The sequence below is a fragment of the Larimichthys crocea genome, chromosome VI (assembly GCF_000972845.2).
Source record: "Larimichthys crocea isolate SSNF chromosome VI, L_crocea_2.0, whole genome shotgun sequence".
Classification (NCBI taxonomy): Eukaryota; Metazoa; Chordata; class Actinopteri; family Sciaenidae; genus Larimichthys; species Larimichthys crocea.
The window spans coordinates 1,946-18,975 of NC_040016.1; the positions used below are offsets into that span (position 1 = coordinate 1,946).

Consider the following 17,030-nt stretch of genomic DNA (forward strand, 5'->3'; position numbering starts at 1 on the left):
AAACAGATCATTTTTAAATAATCACATAAAGTGAGAGAAAGTCCATGATGACAAAATGTCCATAAAAAGGACAATTAAGATCAAATCGATCATTACTAATCAAGAGGTAACAAATATCACCATTGCATTATATTATATCAATACATGATGCTCATTGAATAATAAAAGTGTCACAGGAAAATTGTGACATGAAGCAAAACTTTTAGAAAAAAAGTGAAAACATTTGGATCTTACAACAGATCAGTTTTGAGTAATCAGAGAGATTAAAGTGAGGTAAAGTCCATTATGACAAAATGTCCATAAAAAGGACAGTTAAAGTTTTTTGATCAGTGTGATCAATAACAATCAAAGGATAACAAATGTTACCATAGCATATACTACCAATACATGAAGTACAGTGAGGTATAATAATAATTGCAGATGCAATCAGATTTGATTCATGCAACATGCATGACAAGATGTTCTCTTTCTTAACTTGAAAGATATTGTTGCTGTCATTTCCTCAGGAAATGTCATCTTCACAAAGACAAACACAAAATACAGCCTTCTGTACATACAGAAGAACAAGTCCATCAAACTTGAAAGAATTCAGTTCAGTAATCTTTGACCAATATGGTCATCTGAGCTTGTCAGGTAGTAACTCCAGTCTGTAGGTGTCTACCACGGCCTCCAGGGGGCGCTGTTGACTGGACTCTTGTCTTTGGTGACGCTGGTCTGGACTGTGGAGCTCAGAGGAGAGAAGTCAGCCTCTCTCAGGTTCTCATCAGAGGAAGACTGCAGCTTGTTGAAGTGGTTCAGCAGTCTTCTCTGCTGTTGACGCTGCTGCTGCAGTTGTCTCAGGACACAAACTGTCATCTCCAGGATGTCTGCTTTCTCCAGCTTGGAGTCTGGCTGCTGTTTGAGGAACTCTGGACCCAGGAGAGACTTGAGCTGCTCGATGCTGCTGTTGATTCGCTCTCTGCGTAACTTCTCCACCAGAGGCTTTCTGAGCTGCAGAGAGAAGAACAAAGTCATTAATCAACTTATTCTGGAGTAAAGTGTTAGCATGAACAAAGACAACCTCTCATTAACCATATTTAAATCTTCTTGAATCTTCAATTTACCTTGTGGGTCAGAGTCAGATGCTCCTGAGATTTGATCATAGCTGCAGTGATTGTAGGTGCCATGTCTGGATCTCTGTGCTGTAGAGGTCTCTGTAGAGAGAATCTGCTCTCTGCTGGCTTCATCCCTCCTATTTATAGTCCCACATCTCCATATGAATGTGTGGGTCCTGGTCTGGCTGGAGTTTCTCACAGTCTCAGCCAATCAGAGAGCTTGGTGGCACAATAAAGGATTACACACGCCGAATGGTTATATTGGTGTGAGGACAATGGTTAAATCTCAGGGGAACAGGTGGAGGACTGATGGGGGTGATGGAGAGAGACTCACAGCAGAGCTCTGTTTGAATCTTTGGGAAAGTGGTCTGTGACCCTGTTAGAGAGCCAGTCTGCCTGTTCTGATGCTGCGGATCCAATGACTTTGACCTGAGCACACCATGCTACCAGTTAAGGGTTCAATGAATGAAATACATGTATGATAGAAACATATCCCAAAAATGTAGGTTTTTCCCCTGGTTTTATTGTGGTAAAATTGACGATGCAGCAGGGTAATTCGCTCTGTTTTTATTGATGTAGTCAGATATTTTATTTCAGTTTCTTAAAATGACAAATATTTTGTACAATTCTTTGGTCTAAAATCCTACATCCTGCAGAACTTTACCATAAGATGTTAGAGAACAGTGTGATGTTTCTTGAGGAACTTTAAATAAACTCAATAAAATACAATGATCAGGCAGTTGTCCAGATGTAGAGTCTTTTGACACGTGCCTTGTAGTCGGTGTGAGTAACAAGTAGAGCTCAGTTTCCCACACTGACTCCCTGTATGGTCAATGAACCACAAAGGGACTTCAGTGACAGATGCTGGCTGTGTGTTGTTATAGAAACAGAGCCTGACATCACCAGCCATCTGGAGGGAAAGGACGCCATTGGCTGGCTCTGACACTTTGTAAAACTTCAAGGTCTGTTCATAAGTTTGTGTTAAATTTTCAGAAAAATTATTTCTCATTACATACTTTCAGATTCCAGTCACATTATATACCTCCAGTCATAATCACGCCTCTTTACTGACAATCAGTTGGATAAAAATGTCAGCTCTTCTCATGAGGGTGGGAGGTTACTTTAGAAGGGCGCAGTTTGCTGAAGTGTGCCAAATTTCGTTGGAGAATTACTCGGCTGCTGGTGGGATGGATGTCATTCACACTTACTTCTGCCCTCCAGAGATTTCCCACACTCTGATCATTAGCAGAAAACAGGCATGTGCCTCTCTACAAATGGACTTTTTATGGCACATGCAGTGAGTGGCGCCAAGGGTAAAGGGTTGCCCCCCAAGAAAAGAAATAAACAAAAACGTGAAAAATGATTCAATGGCTGCTAATCTATCTGTACACATTAAAAAACAATTGCTTGGCTTTTTGGACACATGAGTAGTTGATATAAAATGTTCAAATTTCATGTTTGTGTACTCCACTAACTGAAACCAACTAGATTATGATTGAACGCATGAAAGAGGTTAATCAACATCATGTTACTGAAAGAAACAACTATAGAAGTTTTTGCTTTTAGGACATGAAGTTGCTGAAAAAGTGTATGTCATTGACAAACACTTACAGTACAAGGTGTGATCTAAAACAAGGTTCAGCTTAAAAAAACAGACTCTTTTTTGTCTTTGTCCCTTCAGGTCAAAGGTCTGGATCTATTGTCCCACAGGGCTCTGTGAGTGAGTTACTTCTGGTTCCCCACACTCTGTCCTTTCACTGCTTTTAATAGAGGAACAATAGAAGTGTGTCTTATTATGCATCTCATTAGAAACAATGTCTGACATCTTTAAAGAGTTAAATAGTTAACTTTAAACGTTTTACATTAAAACACCTGACAATGAGAACCAAGCCAAAATAATTGTGCCTTGAACGTCTCTTTGAAATGTAGTTTTTCTCTTTTACTTTGATGTCTTGATAAATAGAGTGACATATTAATCTTCCTTTATCAAAAATATTAATCGAATCTCATCAAAATTCGTTATGCTTAGATTTTCTTTAAACAGGTATGTGATGAATACTTTTCGTATGTGCAAAATTTTATCTCGATTTGTCAATTAAAAGTAAGCACAATTAAATGAAAATGACAAATCAGTGTAAAAAGCCTCTCTTTCGTCAAAATTGAGAGGGTAACCATGACAGACAATGACATGAGAAGACCGTTTTTAGCTTGCAGTGTTTGTTTATTCAACAAGGCACAATGAGCCACACAAAGTATGAAAGCTCCAACTAGAGGTGATGATACATCACAACAACAACAACTTGTAGATTTCTACAAGACACACTGTACTCAGAGAGAGTAAAGGAACAACTGTCTTTATGAAAGACAAACAGTTTACAATATTTAAGGACACAGTACTCACTGTCCTTTGAGAGTTTCTTCACAAGTGGATCAAAATATTTGACCTTTGTGAACAAACCGAAAAACAATAAAAACTGACCTTAAAACAGGTCACATTGTTCTTAACAATCATTAAATTCAGATGAATTTGAGTTAAAAATGATATTGTCACTGTAAAACTGTGACAGTGTGACATTAAACAAACCTTTAACATTAAAAGGATAAACATATTGATCTTAAACAGATCATTTTTCAATAATCACATAAAGTGAGAGAAAGTCCATGATGACAAAATGTCCATAAAAAGGACAATTAAGATCAAATCGATCATTACTAATCAAGAGGTAACAAATATCACCATTGCATTATATTCTATCAATACATGATGCTCATTGAATAATAAAAGTGTCACAGGAAAATTGTGACATGAAGCAAAACTTTTAGAAAAAAAGTGAAAACATTTGGATCTTACAACAGATCAGTTTTGAGTAATCAGAGAGATTAAAGTGAGGTAAAGTCCATTATGACAAAATGTCCATAAAAAGGACAGTTAAAGTTTTTTGATCAGTGTGATCAATAACAATCAAAAGATAACAAATGTTACCATAGCATATACTACCAATACATGAAGTACAGTGAGGTATAATAATAATTGCAGATGCAATCAGATTTGGTTCATGCAACATGCATGACAAGATGTTCTCTTTCTTAACTTGAAAGATATTGTTGCTGTCATTTCCTCAGGAAATGTCATCTTCACAAAGACAAACACAAAATACAGCCTTCTGTACATACAGAAGAACAAGTCCATCAAACTTGAAAGAATTCAGTTCAGTAATCTTTGACCAATATGGTCATCTGAGTTTGTCAGGTAGTAACTCCAGTCTGTAGGTGTCTACCACGGCCTCCAGGGGGCGCTGTTGACTGGACTCTTGTCTGTGGTGATGCTGGTCTGGACTGTGGAGCTCAGAGGAGCGAAGTCAGCCTCTCTCAGGTTCTCATCAGAGGAAGACTGCAGCTTGTTGAAGTGGTTCATCAGCCTTCTCTTGAACTGGGTCTTCACCTCTTCCCTGGACATGAAGTGTTTCACCTCCTGGACACACCTGGAGTATCCCTGATCAACAGCTGCCAAGTCCACAGTTTGATGCTGCTGCTGCAGTCGTCTCAGGACACAAACTGTCATCTCCAGGATGTCTGCTTTCTCCAGCTTGGAGTCTGGCTGCTGTTTGAGGAACTCTGGACCCAGGAGAGACTTGAGCTGCTCAATGCTGCTGTTGATTCGCTCTCTGCGTAACTTCTCCACCAGAGGCTTTCTGAGCTGCAGAGAGAAGAACAAAGTCATTAATCAACTTATTCTGAAGTAAAGTGTTAGCATGAACAAAGACAACCTCTCATTAACCATATTTAAATCTTCTTGAATCTTCAATTTACCTTGTGGGTCAGAGTCAGATGCTCCTGAGATTTGGTCATAGCTGCAGTGATTGTAGGGGCCAGGGACTGGGGGAGTGATGGAGGGAAACTCACAGAGCTCTGTTTGAATCTGGGAAAGTGGTGACCCTGTAGAGAGAGCAGATCTGCTGCCTGATGCTGGGATCAATGACTTTGACTGAGCACACGCTCATCATCCCATCACACATGTGGGAGATTAACATGAATTAATTGCATAATGTTCTGCATAACTTTCATCCAGATGAATCAGCAGTACAAGTTTATTTGATTATATCAAAACAAAAATTACAGCATGTACCATGTCATTTGTGTTTCACTTATAGTACTTAATTTTACACAATTTGACTTTTTACATTTACATTTAAAGGAATTGGAACACTGTGTTTAATGAAGTCAATTCTCTCAGGTTTTAAATATTGTGATGCATGTTTTGTATTTCAAAGTTATTTTAATAGAACTTGAGAACAATAATCACTTTGCTGTCCAGATGTAGCTCTGTCTTCTGACTCGTGTCTTGTGGTCAGTGTGAGTAGAAAGTTGCTCTCAGTTTCCCACACTGACTCCCTGAATGCTGTGGTCAATGAACAACAAAAGGACTTTGAATGGAGCTTTTGTGACTGATAGTGGACGTGTGTTGTAGTAGAAACAGAGCCTGACGTCACCAACCATCTGGAGGGAAAGAACGCCATTGGCTGGTTCTGACTGTTTGTAAAGTTTGAAATTATCTAAATGTTTTCTCATAATGAATCAGCTCAGCTGCTTTGACAAATTATTTAGTCAAGTTTCAATCATCTTTGTACATTTTGATAATCTAATGTTTAATTGAGGCTTTATATCAGTAACTGGATAAAAAATTCAGTTGTATAGATGAGGGTGGGAGGCTGAGGCAGCTGTTTCCTGAAGTGTGCCAAATCCCTTTGGAGAATCGTCTGCTGCTGGTGTGGTTGAAGATGCTAATCATGTTAAACTCTGATCTCCAGAGTTTTCCCACACTCTGTCCATTGACAGACATGAAGGCATGTGCCTCAATCCAAATATACATTTGAGCACTCTCATTTCAGCAAATGAAAATTCAAGTTTGCAATTTAAAAAAGTCAAGTTAACAAATAAAGTAAAAAATTTGGATTAATGAGTATCAACTGAAACATCAAATAAGATTAATGTCATGATGGAACTTCTATCCTTTGGTTACACAGGCCAGCGCATGGGCCTTGGGGTTATAGACAGTGACAGTACTAAATCATATAAGAGAAGACTCGCTCTCTTTGGTATGCAAGGCTGTTTTTTGGAGCGCTGGAGGAGTGCAGGTGCCACCCTATCTCAAAGTTGCCTGGTGACCAGGGTCGAAGAAACTGAATGTTGGCCTCCCAGACATAATAGATAGCTAACTGTTGATGGGTCATTAACATAAACAGACAACAGTGGCTTCTGACTAGAATGTGCTGAAGGTGAACACTAAAATGGGTAAATCCATTCCCTTTGACTATTTTTGGGTGTATAGTATTTGTGACGTCATCTGTAAGGGTTTAACATCTGACCACCAGCATGAGTTGGGCAGAATAGAGACTGACTCATATGCACACCTGATTGTATGTAGGAATGTCATTGATTCTACTTGATAAAGCTTCAGTAAATATTACAGCATAAGACATCAGAGGCTCCTGCATGCTTTCTTCCCTCCTGACTTGGTGCCATTGACTTTCAGCAATTTCTTCACAACAATTAAAATGTTTAAGAAAACTTTTTTTGTGAATATGATCAACTTCTTGAGGGAATGACCTTTGGAGCAGGCAGCAATCACAGCTTCAAAATTGACCACTGTGTGAGAGTGTGAACCTGAGTGATCTTGATGCCTTAAAAAAAAGGCAATAAGTATCGTGTGTGACTCTTCACACACCAAAAGCTGCCTTTTTGTCTGTATGCCACAGCCTGCAGAACAACTCTACCCAAGTACTTTCTAACTGTACCAAATCCAGACATCATGAAATTAGTTTGAAAGAAACGAATAGTCTTGTAAAAGTTTGGGGTTTTGTACTTAATTGTGAGTAGGAACCCTGAGGTTAGAAACATTCACTTTGAAGAGTAGGAATCCTTTTATTCTCTGTCCCTTCAGGTCAAAGGTCTGGATCTATTGTCCCACAGGGCTCTGTGAGTGAGTTTCCTCTGGTTTCCCACACTCCTTCCTTTTACTGCTTTCACTGGATGAACAATGGAAGTGTGTCTTATTATGCATCTCATTAGAAACAATGTCTGACCTCTTTAAAGGGAGAAATGGTTAACTTTAAACGTTTTACATTAAAACATGTGAAATTGAAAGTGATGATGCAGAAAAAGTGTCTTTGAAAAGTACTTTTTCTAATTTGCTGTAAAAGACTTGAGTCACAGAGTGACATAACATTTATAATCCCTGTTATATGATCAATTAAACTAAATTCCTATGCTTAGTTTCATACATGTTCTGGATAACAACATATTTCATCTTGATGTTTGTCATTTCAAAGTTCAATTGATTGTAGACAATCAATGCATAGTTTTACACTAACCAGTTTTGTTTAAGATGAATAATTGTTTGAGCTGAATTTCATATTGATTAGTCAATAGATGGAAGTAACAATGATGGAGGCCTCTATCAATTAAGTGAAAATGACAAATCAGTGTGAAAGTCTCCCTTAAATCATAATTAAGAGGGTAACCATGACACATAATGACATGAGAACACAAAGTTTTCATCTTGCAGTGTTTGTTTATTCAACAAGGCACAATGAGCCACACAAAGTATGAAAGCTCCAACTAGAGGTGATGATACATCACAACAACAACAACTTGTAGATTTCTACAAGACACACTGTACTCAGAGAGAGTAAAGGAACAACTGTCTTTATGAAAGACAAACAGTTTACAATATTTGAGGACACAGTACTCGCTGTCCTTCGAAAGTTTTTTCACAAGTGGATCAAAATATTTGACCTTTGTGAACAAACCAAAAAACAATAAAAACGACCTAAAACAGGTCACATGTTCTTAACAATCATTAAATCAATGAATTAAAATAAGACTGCCACTTAAAACTGTGACAGTGTGACATTAAACAAACCTTTCACATTAAAGGATAAACATATTGATCTGAAACAGATCATTTTTCAATAATCACATAAAGTGAGAAAAAGTCCATGATGACAAAATGTCCATAAAAAGGACAATTAAGATCAAATCGATTACTAATCAAGAGGTAACAAATCTCACCATTGCATTATATTTATCATACATGATCATTGAATAATAAAAGTGTCACAGGAAATTGTGACATGAAGCAAAACAAAAAAAAGTAAAAACATTTGGATCTTACAAACAGATCAGTTTTGAGTAATCAGAGAGATTAAAGTGAGGTAAAGTCCATTATGACAAAATGTCCATAAAAGGACAGTTAAAGTTTTTTGATCAGTGTGATCAATAACAATCAAAAGATAACAAATGTTACCATAGCAATACTACCAATACATGAAGTACAGTGAGGTATAATAATAATTGCAGATGCAATTAGATTTGGTTCATGCAACATGCATGACAAGATGTTCTCTTTCTTAACTTGAAGATATTGTTCTGTCATTTCCTCAGGAAATGTCATCTTCACAAAGACAAACACAAAATACAGCCTTCTGTACATACAGAAGAACAAGTCCATCAACCTTGAAAGAATCAGTTCAGTAATCTTTGACCAATATGGTCACTCTGAGTTTGTCGGTAGTAACTCCAGTCTGTAGGTGTCTACCACGGCCTCCAGGGGGCGCTGGTGACTGGACTCTTGTTCTTTGGTGGCTGGTCTGGACTGTGGAGCTCAGAGGAGAGAGTCAGCCTCTCTCAGGTTCTCATCAGAGGAAGACTGCAGCTTGTTGAAGTGGTTCAGCAGTCTTCTCCTGCTGTTGCTGCTGCTGGCAGTCGTCTCAGGACACAAACTGTCATCTCCAGGATGTCTGCTTTCTCCAGCTTGGAGTCTGGCTGCTGTTTGAGGAACTCTGGACCCAGAGAGACTTGAGCTGCTCAATGCTGCTGTTGATCGCTCTCTGCGTAACTTCTCCACCAGAGGCTTTCTGAGCTGCAGAGAGAAGAACAAAGTCATTAATCAACTTATTCTGGAGTAAAGTGTTAGCATGAACAAAGACAACCTCTCATTACCATATTTAAATCTTCTTGAATCTTCAATTTACCTTGTGGGTCAGAGTCAGATGCTCCTGAGATTTGGTCATAGCTGCCGTGATTGTAGGTGCCATGTCTGGATCTCTGTGCTGTAGAGGTTCTGTAGAGAGAATCTGCTCTCTGCTGGCTTCATCCCTCCTATTTATAGTCCCACATCTCCTATGAATGTGTGGGTCTTGGTCTGGCTGAGTTTCTCACAGTCTCAGCCCTCAGAGAGCTTGGTGGCACAATAAAGATTCACACGCCTAATGTGATATTGTGAGGGCAATGTTAGATCTCGGGGAACAGGTGGAGGACTGGGGGGTATGGAGAGGAACTCACAGAGCTCTGTTTGAATCTGGGAAATGGTGACCCTGTAGAGAGAGCAGATCTGCTGCCTGATGCTGGGATCAATGACTTTGACTGAGCACACGCTCATCATCACATCACACACGTGGGGAGACAGTGAATTACACATAGTAAAAACTTCTTCACAATTTCATATACTTAATTAAACAATCGTGGGGATAGATTCTCATGTCTAAATTTTTTATTGTATCAAAACGTAAAAATATAGCAAGTGGCAATCAATCACTCATTTGTTGAAATTTTCATTGATTACATCAATTTCATTGATACAATTCATTGATTCAATTTTCAGATGTTAAAAAACAGTGTGATGCATGTTTTGTATTTCAAAGTTATTTTAATAGAACTTGAGAAAATCATCACTTTGCTGTCCAGATGTAGCTCTGTCTTCTGACTCGTGTCTTGTGGTCAGTGTGAGTAGAAAGTTGCTCTCAGTTTCCCACACTGACTCCCTGAATGCTGTGGTCAATGAACAACAAAAGGACTTTGAATGGAGCTTTTGTGACTGATAGTGGACGTGTGTTGTAGTAGAAACAGAGCCTGACGTCACCAACCATCTGGAGGGAAAGAACGCCATTGGCTGGTTCTGACTGTTTGTAAAGTTTGAAATTATCAAAATGTTTTCTCATAATGAATCAGCTCAGCTGCTTTGACAAATTATTTAGTCAAGTTTCAATCATCTTCGTACATGTTGATAATCTAATGTTTAATTGAGGCTTTATATCAGTAACTGGATAAAAAATTCAGTAGATGAGGGTGGGAGGCTGAGGCAGCTGTTTCCTGAAGTGTGCCAAATCCCTTTGGAGAATCGTCTGCTGCTGGTGTGGTTGAAGATGCTAATCATGTTAAACTCTGATCTCCAGAGTTTTCCCACACTCTGTCCATTGACAGACATGAAGGCATGTGCCTCAATCCAAATATATGTTTAAGAACTCATTTCAGCAAATTCAGGTTTGCAGTTTAAATATTAAAAAAACCCAAAATGGATCAATGAGAATCAACTGAAACATTACACATGTTTTTGTAAATATGACCAACATGTTAAGTCAATGACCAATGCACTCTTTATCTGTTTGTTTGTTTGTTTGTTTGTTTGTTACAATTGAAACAGACAGAAAATCAGAAACAGGTCATTTTATTATTAAACTGAGGGGAAAGAATATTTGTTTTATTGCTGAGTTTCCAATCAATGTAGCACCAGTCTGTCTGCTTTTATTAAGCTGTATTACAGTTTAACTTGTGTGTCGAGTGTTTTCAGTAAATATTGCTGAACATTACAGTATAATTTTCTGTTTTTACTGTGAAGGTCAGACACATGTTTCAGATGGTGGACTTCATGTTGATCAGAAGGTGTAGCAATGATCTGACAATAACTAAACAGCTCCCCCTGCTGTCAGATTGTGCTAACGGGTGTTGTCTTGTGCTGCTGCTATAATAATAGTATATTCCTGGACCTCTCTTGTTATTACAAATTCAGACATTTTCTCCAGTATATCGCAAACTGGAACTGAAACAATTATTTCCCAGTTTACAGCCTGACATCTGTCATGGAGGATAACATTGGTGTGAACGAGGAGGATAACATAGTAGAATATAGTTCAAGCACAAATTGCAGCTACAGTTAAATCAACACATTTGAAATATTATAAACATGAACGTAGAATTTATAGCAGGACTGATGTATTTGTGTTCGCTTTAGCTAGATGTACCTAATAAACTGGCAACTGAGTTTGTCTAACCCAAACATTGTCAGTACACAGTAAAATGTTGGGTGAGCATTCCTATGGTTGCCTGATACTTCAGGCGATTTTCCTTTTGCTAAAGGAAATCATGTTAACTTTGAGATCCTCAAAAATATAATTTAACATTATGTACAATTTATAAACTGATGGACACCATTTTTCTCTGATACCTGACATTCTTGTTAAAACCATCTGATCAATTTGACACCTTCTATCATGAAAACAAAATAGACTCTCTTAATTTTTCAACCACAAAAAAAGAAAAAATCAATAAAAATCTCACAGACGGAAGCAATTATATGACAAGCTTTAATTTTCTCATAAAACTAGGACATTTCTATGCAAAGCGAACATTTTAAAAGATTCACTCCCTTATTTTGTTCGATCGTTCCCAACTGATAATGTTTGTTAATTTGAAGATGTTTGGGACTCTAAAACAAAATGAGGCAGATCATCTATTAAACACCAAAAGATTTGACAGGCATCAACTTTGGCAAACTGATTTAATATTGTTCAGACTCTGTAACGACCCGATTATGCACAAAATATTTCCTCCACTGCTTCATTGTGATGTTAACCAAAGCATAATAATATTACAACACATTTTTATTCAAATTAATGGCTTGAACATGTATATATGTACATACAGTCATAACAATAAATAACAACAGTGAAATCAGAGAAGCAGCTTCGCGTTGTCTGATAAATTAGTAAAATCACATAAACAATATCTGAAGCTGATCTTGATGATGATGCCGTGTTTGATTAGAGACGTAACTGGCTGTAAAAGGGTGAGTTCAGCCAAATTGCAAAAATACATATTCTCTCTCCAGTCAGATAATTTTGTCCAAGTTTTGACATTTCTGAGATTTCTTGTCTTTTAGAAGATGTTTTAGAAACAGTGTTTTTGTTACTCTGGATAATCCCCAGAACATACTGAAGATGTTTCTGTGATAGAAACTATTAGAAATTGAAATGATTGAAAATTTGCCTTAAAATCAAATCACAATTTAAAATATGTAGTTTCTAAGTTACAAGAGCTGCAATTTCAAAATAACTTGATGATTAATGTCTCAACAAGCTGCAAAAGGTTAGGTCTTGAACCCTTAACTGCTTGTGCTAAGCTGAGATTCATTTAATTCATTTACAGAAAGTAATCACAATGTATATCAGACAAATTGTAATTCCAATATTGACAATGTGTTCTAAATACCACCATCAGATGACTAAGATTATTGTTCTTCATGTAAGTGGGTGAACTAACCCTTTTAACATCTAGGAAAGGTGAGCAGAAAATGAAGCTGCAGGTGTGTCTCACTTCAGGAGGTAGTAAACATCCAGCAAGTCCCGACACCAACATGAATAAAGCACGCAGAATTAACAAAACTCCACGTTTGAACTGCACCATTTTATCATAATATGAAGAGCTGCAGGTGCCATGATGATCAGACTGAATGTTTAAGTTGGTTTCCTTCTTTTTATGTTGTGTGTGGGAGCTGGTTTATTCTGCTCTAATCAATCAGCACTGATCAAACCATCAAGTTGACACATAATGCAGTTTCTAAGAGCAGCTTACTAAGTTCTCACTTTTCTTCTGTTACTTGTAACACAGCAACAGCTCCAGCTTGGTGACCGTCCTGCCCAGCAAAGCACACCAATTTGTTGTTGGCTGCAAGAACCAACACAAACGTCTCCATTTACTCCCACGATCTGAGGATGTCAACACACGGTGGATTGACTTTTCAAGCTAAGTCGATGGTGGTCTGTTGAAATATTGAGGGACAGTTAAGAATCCCTCAAGGGGCCCCCGAAATCAAAGTATGAACCTGAAATTGAGCATAGTATGACCTCTTTAAGTTGATGTCAAGCTTGTTTCACTACCTTCTGAAAGAGAAACACACCCAATGATTTCTTCTTTTTTTTTTAAATTACTAGAGATCTGCTTAAAGCTATGGCACAAAAACATCAAATCCAGAACATGAGCACTTCAGAAGACCGACGATGCGCTGCTGTTATAAACGAGAAAAAAAGTCACTTCTCATTCCTTTGACCTCGACCCTTGAAGTCATGTGTGCAGTGGTTTCCAGTTCTCCAAGGGCACTGGGAGGAATTTCAGACAGGCGCGGCGTCACAAAAAAGACCAGAGGGTTATAAGGCATCAGTAGATAGGGCAACAAGCTCCGAAAACGCCTCAGCAGGAAGTCACACATTCACAGCTGATCTGCATGTTATACTCGCAGTCCTGAACTCTGTCCTCCTTCACGTCGCTCCACCTGAAGATTAAAAGGCCGATCCGTCACAGATGATGTTCTGGCCTCTGCCGGGGAACAGCTCCATCTGCCAGTACCGAGGGTCTGCGTACACTGCACAGGCCAAAGGTCAGAGGGAACAACCATCAGACTGCTTCAGCAACCACATGACATTCAACTGTGTGATTTTATGCATCAAGAGATGTAGATAAAAACACCTCAAAGATTGTGAGGTAGTGACAATGTTCATGTGTCAGTAGTCAATTCAGTAGAAAATATTTTCTGATTGTAGACCTTTTTTTTTAATCTTGTGGGCACAGAACACAGAAAAGAGGTTTACTTGTGCTGTCTGAAGTTGTTTTGTCATGTTAAAAGTGTTGGTGGATAAAAACAGGTGTGGCAGGTGTTACCCATGTCTCCAGGTGTCAGCCACAAGTTGAAGGAGCTACAGTGTTTCTGACAGCGTTGAACAGGCAGAACTCGAACTGTTGGTCGGCCCTCGCCCACCACCAGCCAGCCAAACACCCGGACACCCTGGAACAGAGACAACTTTAAGGCTGAAGGTTCATTTGTGGTGAATGATGGCAGGATAAAGAACACCAGTGAGGGTCAGGACAACTGCACATGATTGCACAGGTCCAACATTGACAAAACATATTTTCTCGACCCAAATATTGTGTGAAATTCCAGAAAAATCAAAACAGCATATTGTAAACAGTCACAACTGTTTTGTTTTTTTTACTTTTGTCAGTGTGTGGATGTTTGGACACGTTAACTCACCTTGCTCTGGGAGTTGGTGCTGTGGGTGACCAGGCAGCGCTGCACGATGGTCCCAGCACTGTCCAGCAGGGGGCAGAGCTCAGCCTTTGGGAAGAGCCACCTCAACACCTTCTCCCTGGTCCCAGAGCTGAACCTCCTACATCACACATCACCAGTTATAATCATTAAATACAACTGTGTCCATTTGGTGCACATAATAGCATTTTTAAGATTTACTGTCAAACTGGAAGTGCTGACTTTTGAACAGAAATGTGTACCAGAGCAGAGTAAAGTTGGCAGGTCCTTGCGGGAGGCCGACGTTGTGGTTCTGCAGACCGTCCTCCTCCTCCAGCAGAATGGACATGGAGCCTGAATGGGCCAAGTAGAGCTCCTCAAGCTGCTGCCGCTGGACACTGAGGGACTCCCCACCCTTCAGAGACCAGTATGAACAAACAGGATGGGTGAATGTGGGACATGTGTCACACATAACTGCTCAACATCATGTCACTGTTGTGCGGTAACAGTGCACTGTTGACCTCTGACCTTCAGCAGGACGATATGTGGCCCCCGTCGCAGAGTCACAGTTCCTCTGAGGCTCTCTGGGACTTCCAGCACCGAGGAGATCTCTGCACAGCCCGAACAGTTGACCAGATTCTGTCTGAGGGAGCCAGCACTCCACCATTCATGAAAACCTGTAGCGCACACATTTATAGATTTTTTCAAAAACAGATGTTGTTGCCGTATGTTCAAGCAAATATTGTATTCTAAGGGGCAGCACACACTAGTAGAGAGTGATCACGCTTCAGACCTTGCAAGTTGTACTTCTTGGCAATGGGCAGAGACAGCAGGCGGACGTGGCTGAGAGGAGATGACCAGTTGTAACAGCCCAAGTTGACCAGACCGAGCTGAGGGCCACTCTGGGGGTATGTGAAGGCCAGCACAGCCATCAGCAAGAAGCACACAGCCACCACAAACTGCAGAGACAGTTTGAATGTTTACTACTTAAACATGATAAAGACCTTCAGTGATTCGGTGATTATACTTTCTTTCGATTATATGTTTTAGCATGTAATATTTGTGTTGGCAGGCGTGACCTTTATGGTGGCTCTCAGGATGGGGAACTGGGGAGGCTCTCTCCTGGGCTCATTGGTCTCCAGGACTTGCTTGATGAACCTCTCGATCTCCCTCTCTGACATGCCATAGCGGTAGCCCGACTGGCGGAGGATGTCGATGCTTTCAGAGAGCTTGTCGTAGATGCACGGCTCGCTCATCGTCGTTCCCATGATTGCAGCAGCGGCGGCGGCGGTGGCTTCTCGGTCAAACGCGTCGATCTCCAGCTCCTGCGAGCTCCAAGAGCATGGTGTTACCTATGAAGTCATCTGAAATGTTAACGGACACTAGCTATTACAAATTATACGATTAAAAAGGGGTGAGCTTACTTAGAACACCTGACAGTGTAACATACCAATTAACAACATACGTAATTAACCAGATGTGACTGCTTGTAGACAAATCAGAAACTGGAGGTTACCATAGCAACATTACTGATGCTTCAGGCCCTGATAACATTAAGTGACTGCTGGTTAAACCAACCTAAACCAACCTAACCCTGGGTTAAACTGACTACAAACATAGTTTGAAGCACGTAGGGTAAGGTGACTTTGTCAGTGGAGACAGTATGGACTCGGGTGTCCACAAGTAGACAGTGACTTGTGGACTTAAATCCCTCAAGTGTCCACAGAGATACAACAACCCCTGAAGTGTCCACAGAGATACAACAACCCCTGAAGTGTCCACAGAGATACAACAACCGCTCAGGTGTCCACACAAAAACAACAACCCCTCAGGTGTCCACACAAAAACAACAACCCCTCAGGTGTCCACATACAGACAGCAAAAACCTTCAGGCATTTAAAACGGTCAGCCGCATAATGGCATTACTACAAACCTGGTGCCACTACAGTGATATCGGACAATGTAACGTTCACGGATCATTGACATTAGGTGATTTAACATTAGCGGAGGCAAAGCTAAAGTGATAAACTCGCAGAAATACATTGTCGTGTTAGCTTGTGCTTTGCTGGCCTTGGTGAACAGTTTAAAGTTTACGTCGCTTAAAGAAAACTAGAGAAAACCGAAAGCCTCACCTTAACGTGAGATCCACCGCCGTGACTGTGTCCTCTTCTCTCTCAGGTTATGTTTCAAAATGATTATATTTTTTAACCTAGCGTTCTAGTTATTGGGCATGGCTGCCACAAACAGCCCGGATACCACCGTCTTCTTCGCCACCTTCTTATGTCGGTGTATGAACTGGTGCATTGCCGCCACCAACTGGTGTTGAATATGACTGCGGGACGTTCAAGGAAACAGAGAAACTAGAAAATAAGAAATGAAAGTCTGAGAATATTAACTGGAACATAATACTGTGTTTCTAAAAATCGTGATTTTGTTCCAAAACAACTTATAAAAACTGTTAAACTGTTTTATCTATAGACTGTATGGAAGTCCTGTCTGTAACCAATCAGAGGACAGAGAAAGGCCTTGGCCCCGCCTCAAGTAAAACCAAAACAATGCCTCTTAGCGAATGAGAGCGCAGCTTTTTCAGAGGAAGTCCCGCCCCCTCCTTCCGTTTCTTGTGCAACCGTGAAACAGCAACCATAGCGACCAGCGTCAAGCTGCAGACAGTCACATGACCCAGACCGGATGTGTGCCTCGGAAAACCAAAACAAATTAAAAATGTCTTGATAATTTGATCTTATTTTTAGTACAAACCTTTGATTTATTTTGAGTGTTTTAAAAAAACCCATTTTCAATAA

The 17,030-nt window shown here is 39.7% G+C and overlaps 3 protein-coding genes and 1 pseudogene across 5 annotated transcripts; all 4 read right to left on the minus strand.

The window, feature by feature from the left end:
• Positions 1–209: 209 nt before the first annotated feature.
• On the minus strand, positions 210–1,241 carry LOC113745926 (protein hairy-like). The gene is made up of 2 exons (XM_027279702.1): positions 1,104–1,241; positions 210–990 (listed from the first exon to the last, which is right to left on the minus strand). The coding sequence occupies exons 1-2, from the start codon at positions 1,224–1,226 to the stop codon at positions 658–660; spliced, it is 456 nt and encodes a 151-aa protein (XP_027135503.1). The 5' UTR covers positions 1,227–1,241; the 3' UTR covers positions 210–657.
• Positions 1,242–3,920: 2,679 nt separating this feature from the next.
• LOC109139650 (transcription factor HES-5) lies at positions 3,921–5,110 on the minus strand. The gene is made up of 3 exons (XM_019263827.2): positions 5,030–5,110; positions 4,905–4,970; positions 3,921–4,791 (listed from the first exon to the last, which is right to left on the minus strand). The coding sequence occupies exons 1-3, from the start codon at positions 5,108–5,110 to the stop codon at positions 4,369–4,371; spliced, it is 570 nt and encodes a 189-aa protein (XP_019119372.2). The 3' UTR covers positions 3,921–4,368.
• Positions 5,111–8,687: 3,577 nt separating this feature from the next.
• On the minus strand, positions 8,688–9,207 carry LOC113745909 (transcription factor HES-5-like; annotated as a pseudogene).
• Positions 9,208–11,494: 2,287 nt separating this feature from the next.
• On the minus strand, positions 11,495–16,700 carry cvih6orf89 (chromosome VI C6orf89 homolog). Of its 3 annotated transcripts, none has more exons than XM_027279208.1 (8): positions 16,362–16,700; positions 15,309–15,554; positions 15,023–15,188; positions 14,758–14,906; positions 14,493–14,644; positions 14,236–14,371; positions 13,866–13,989; positions 11,495–13,569 (listed from the first exon to the last, which is right to left on the minus strand). In XM_027279208.1, the coding sequence occupies exons 2-8, from the start codon at positions 15,495–15,497 to the stop codon at positions 13,487–13,489; spliced, it is 999 nt and encodes a 332-aa protein (XP_027135009.1). In that variant the 5' UTR covers positions 15,498–15,554; positions 16,362–16,700; the 3' UTR covers positions 11,495–13,486. The 3 variants fall into 3 exon arrangements, with proteins under 3 accessions (XP_027135009.1, XP_010747016.2, XP_010747015.2); XM_010748714.3 differs by having other exon boundaries at positions 15,309–15,581; positions 16,362–16,699; XM_010748713.3 differs by having other exon boundaries at positions 15,309–15,593; positions 16,362–16,699.
• Between the last annotated feature and the right edge of the window lie 330 nt (positions 16,701–17,030).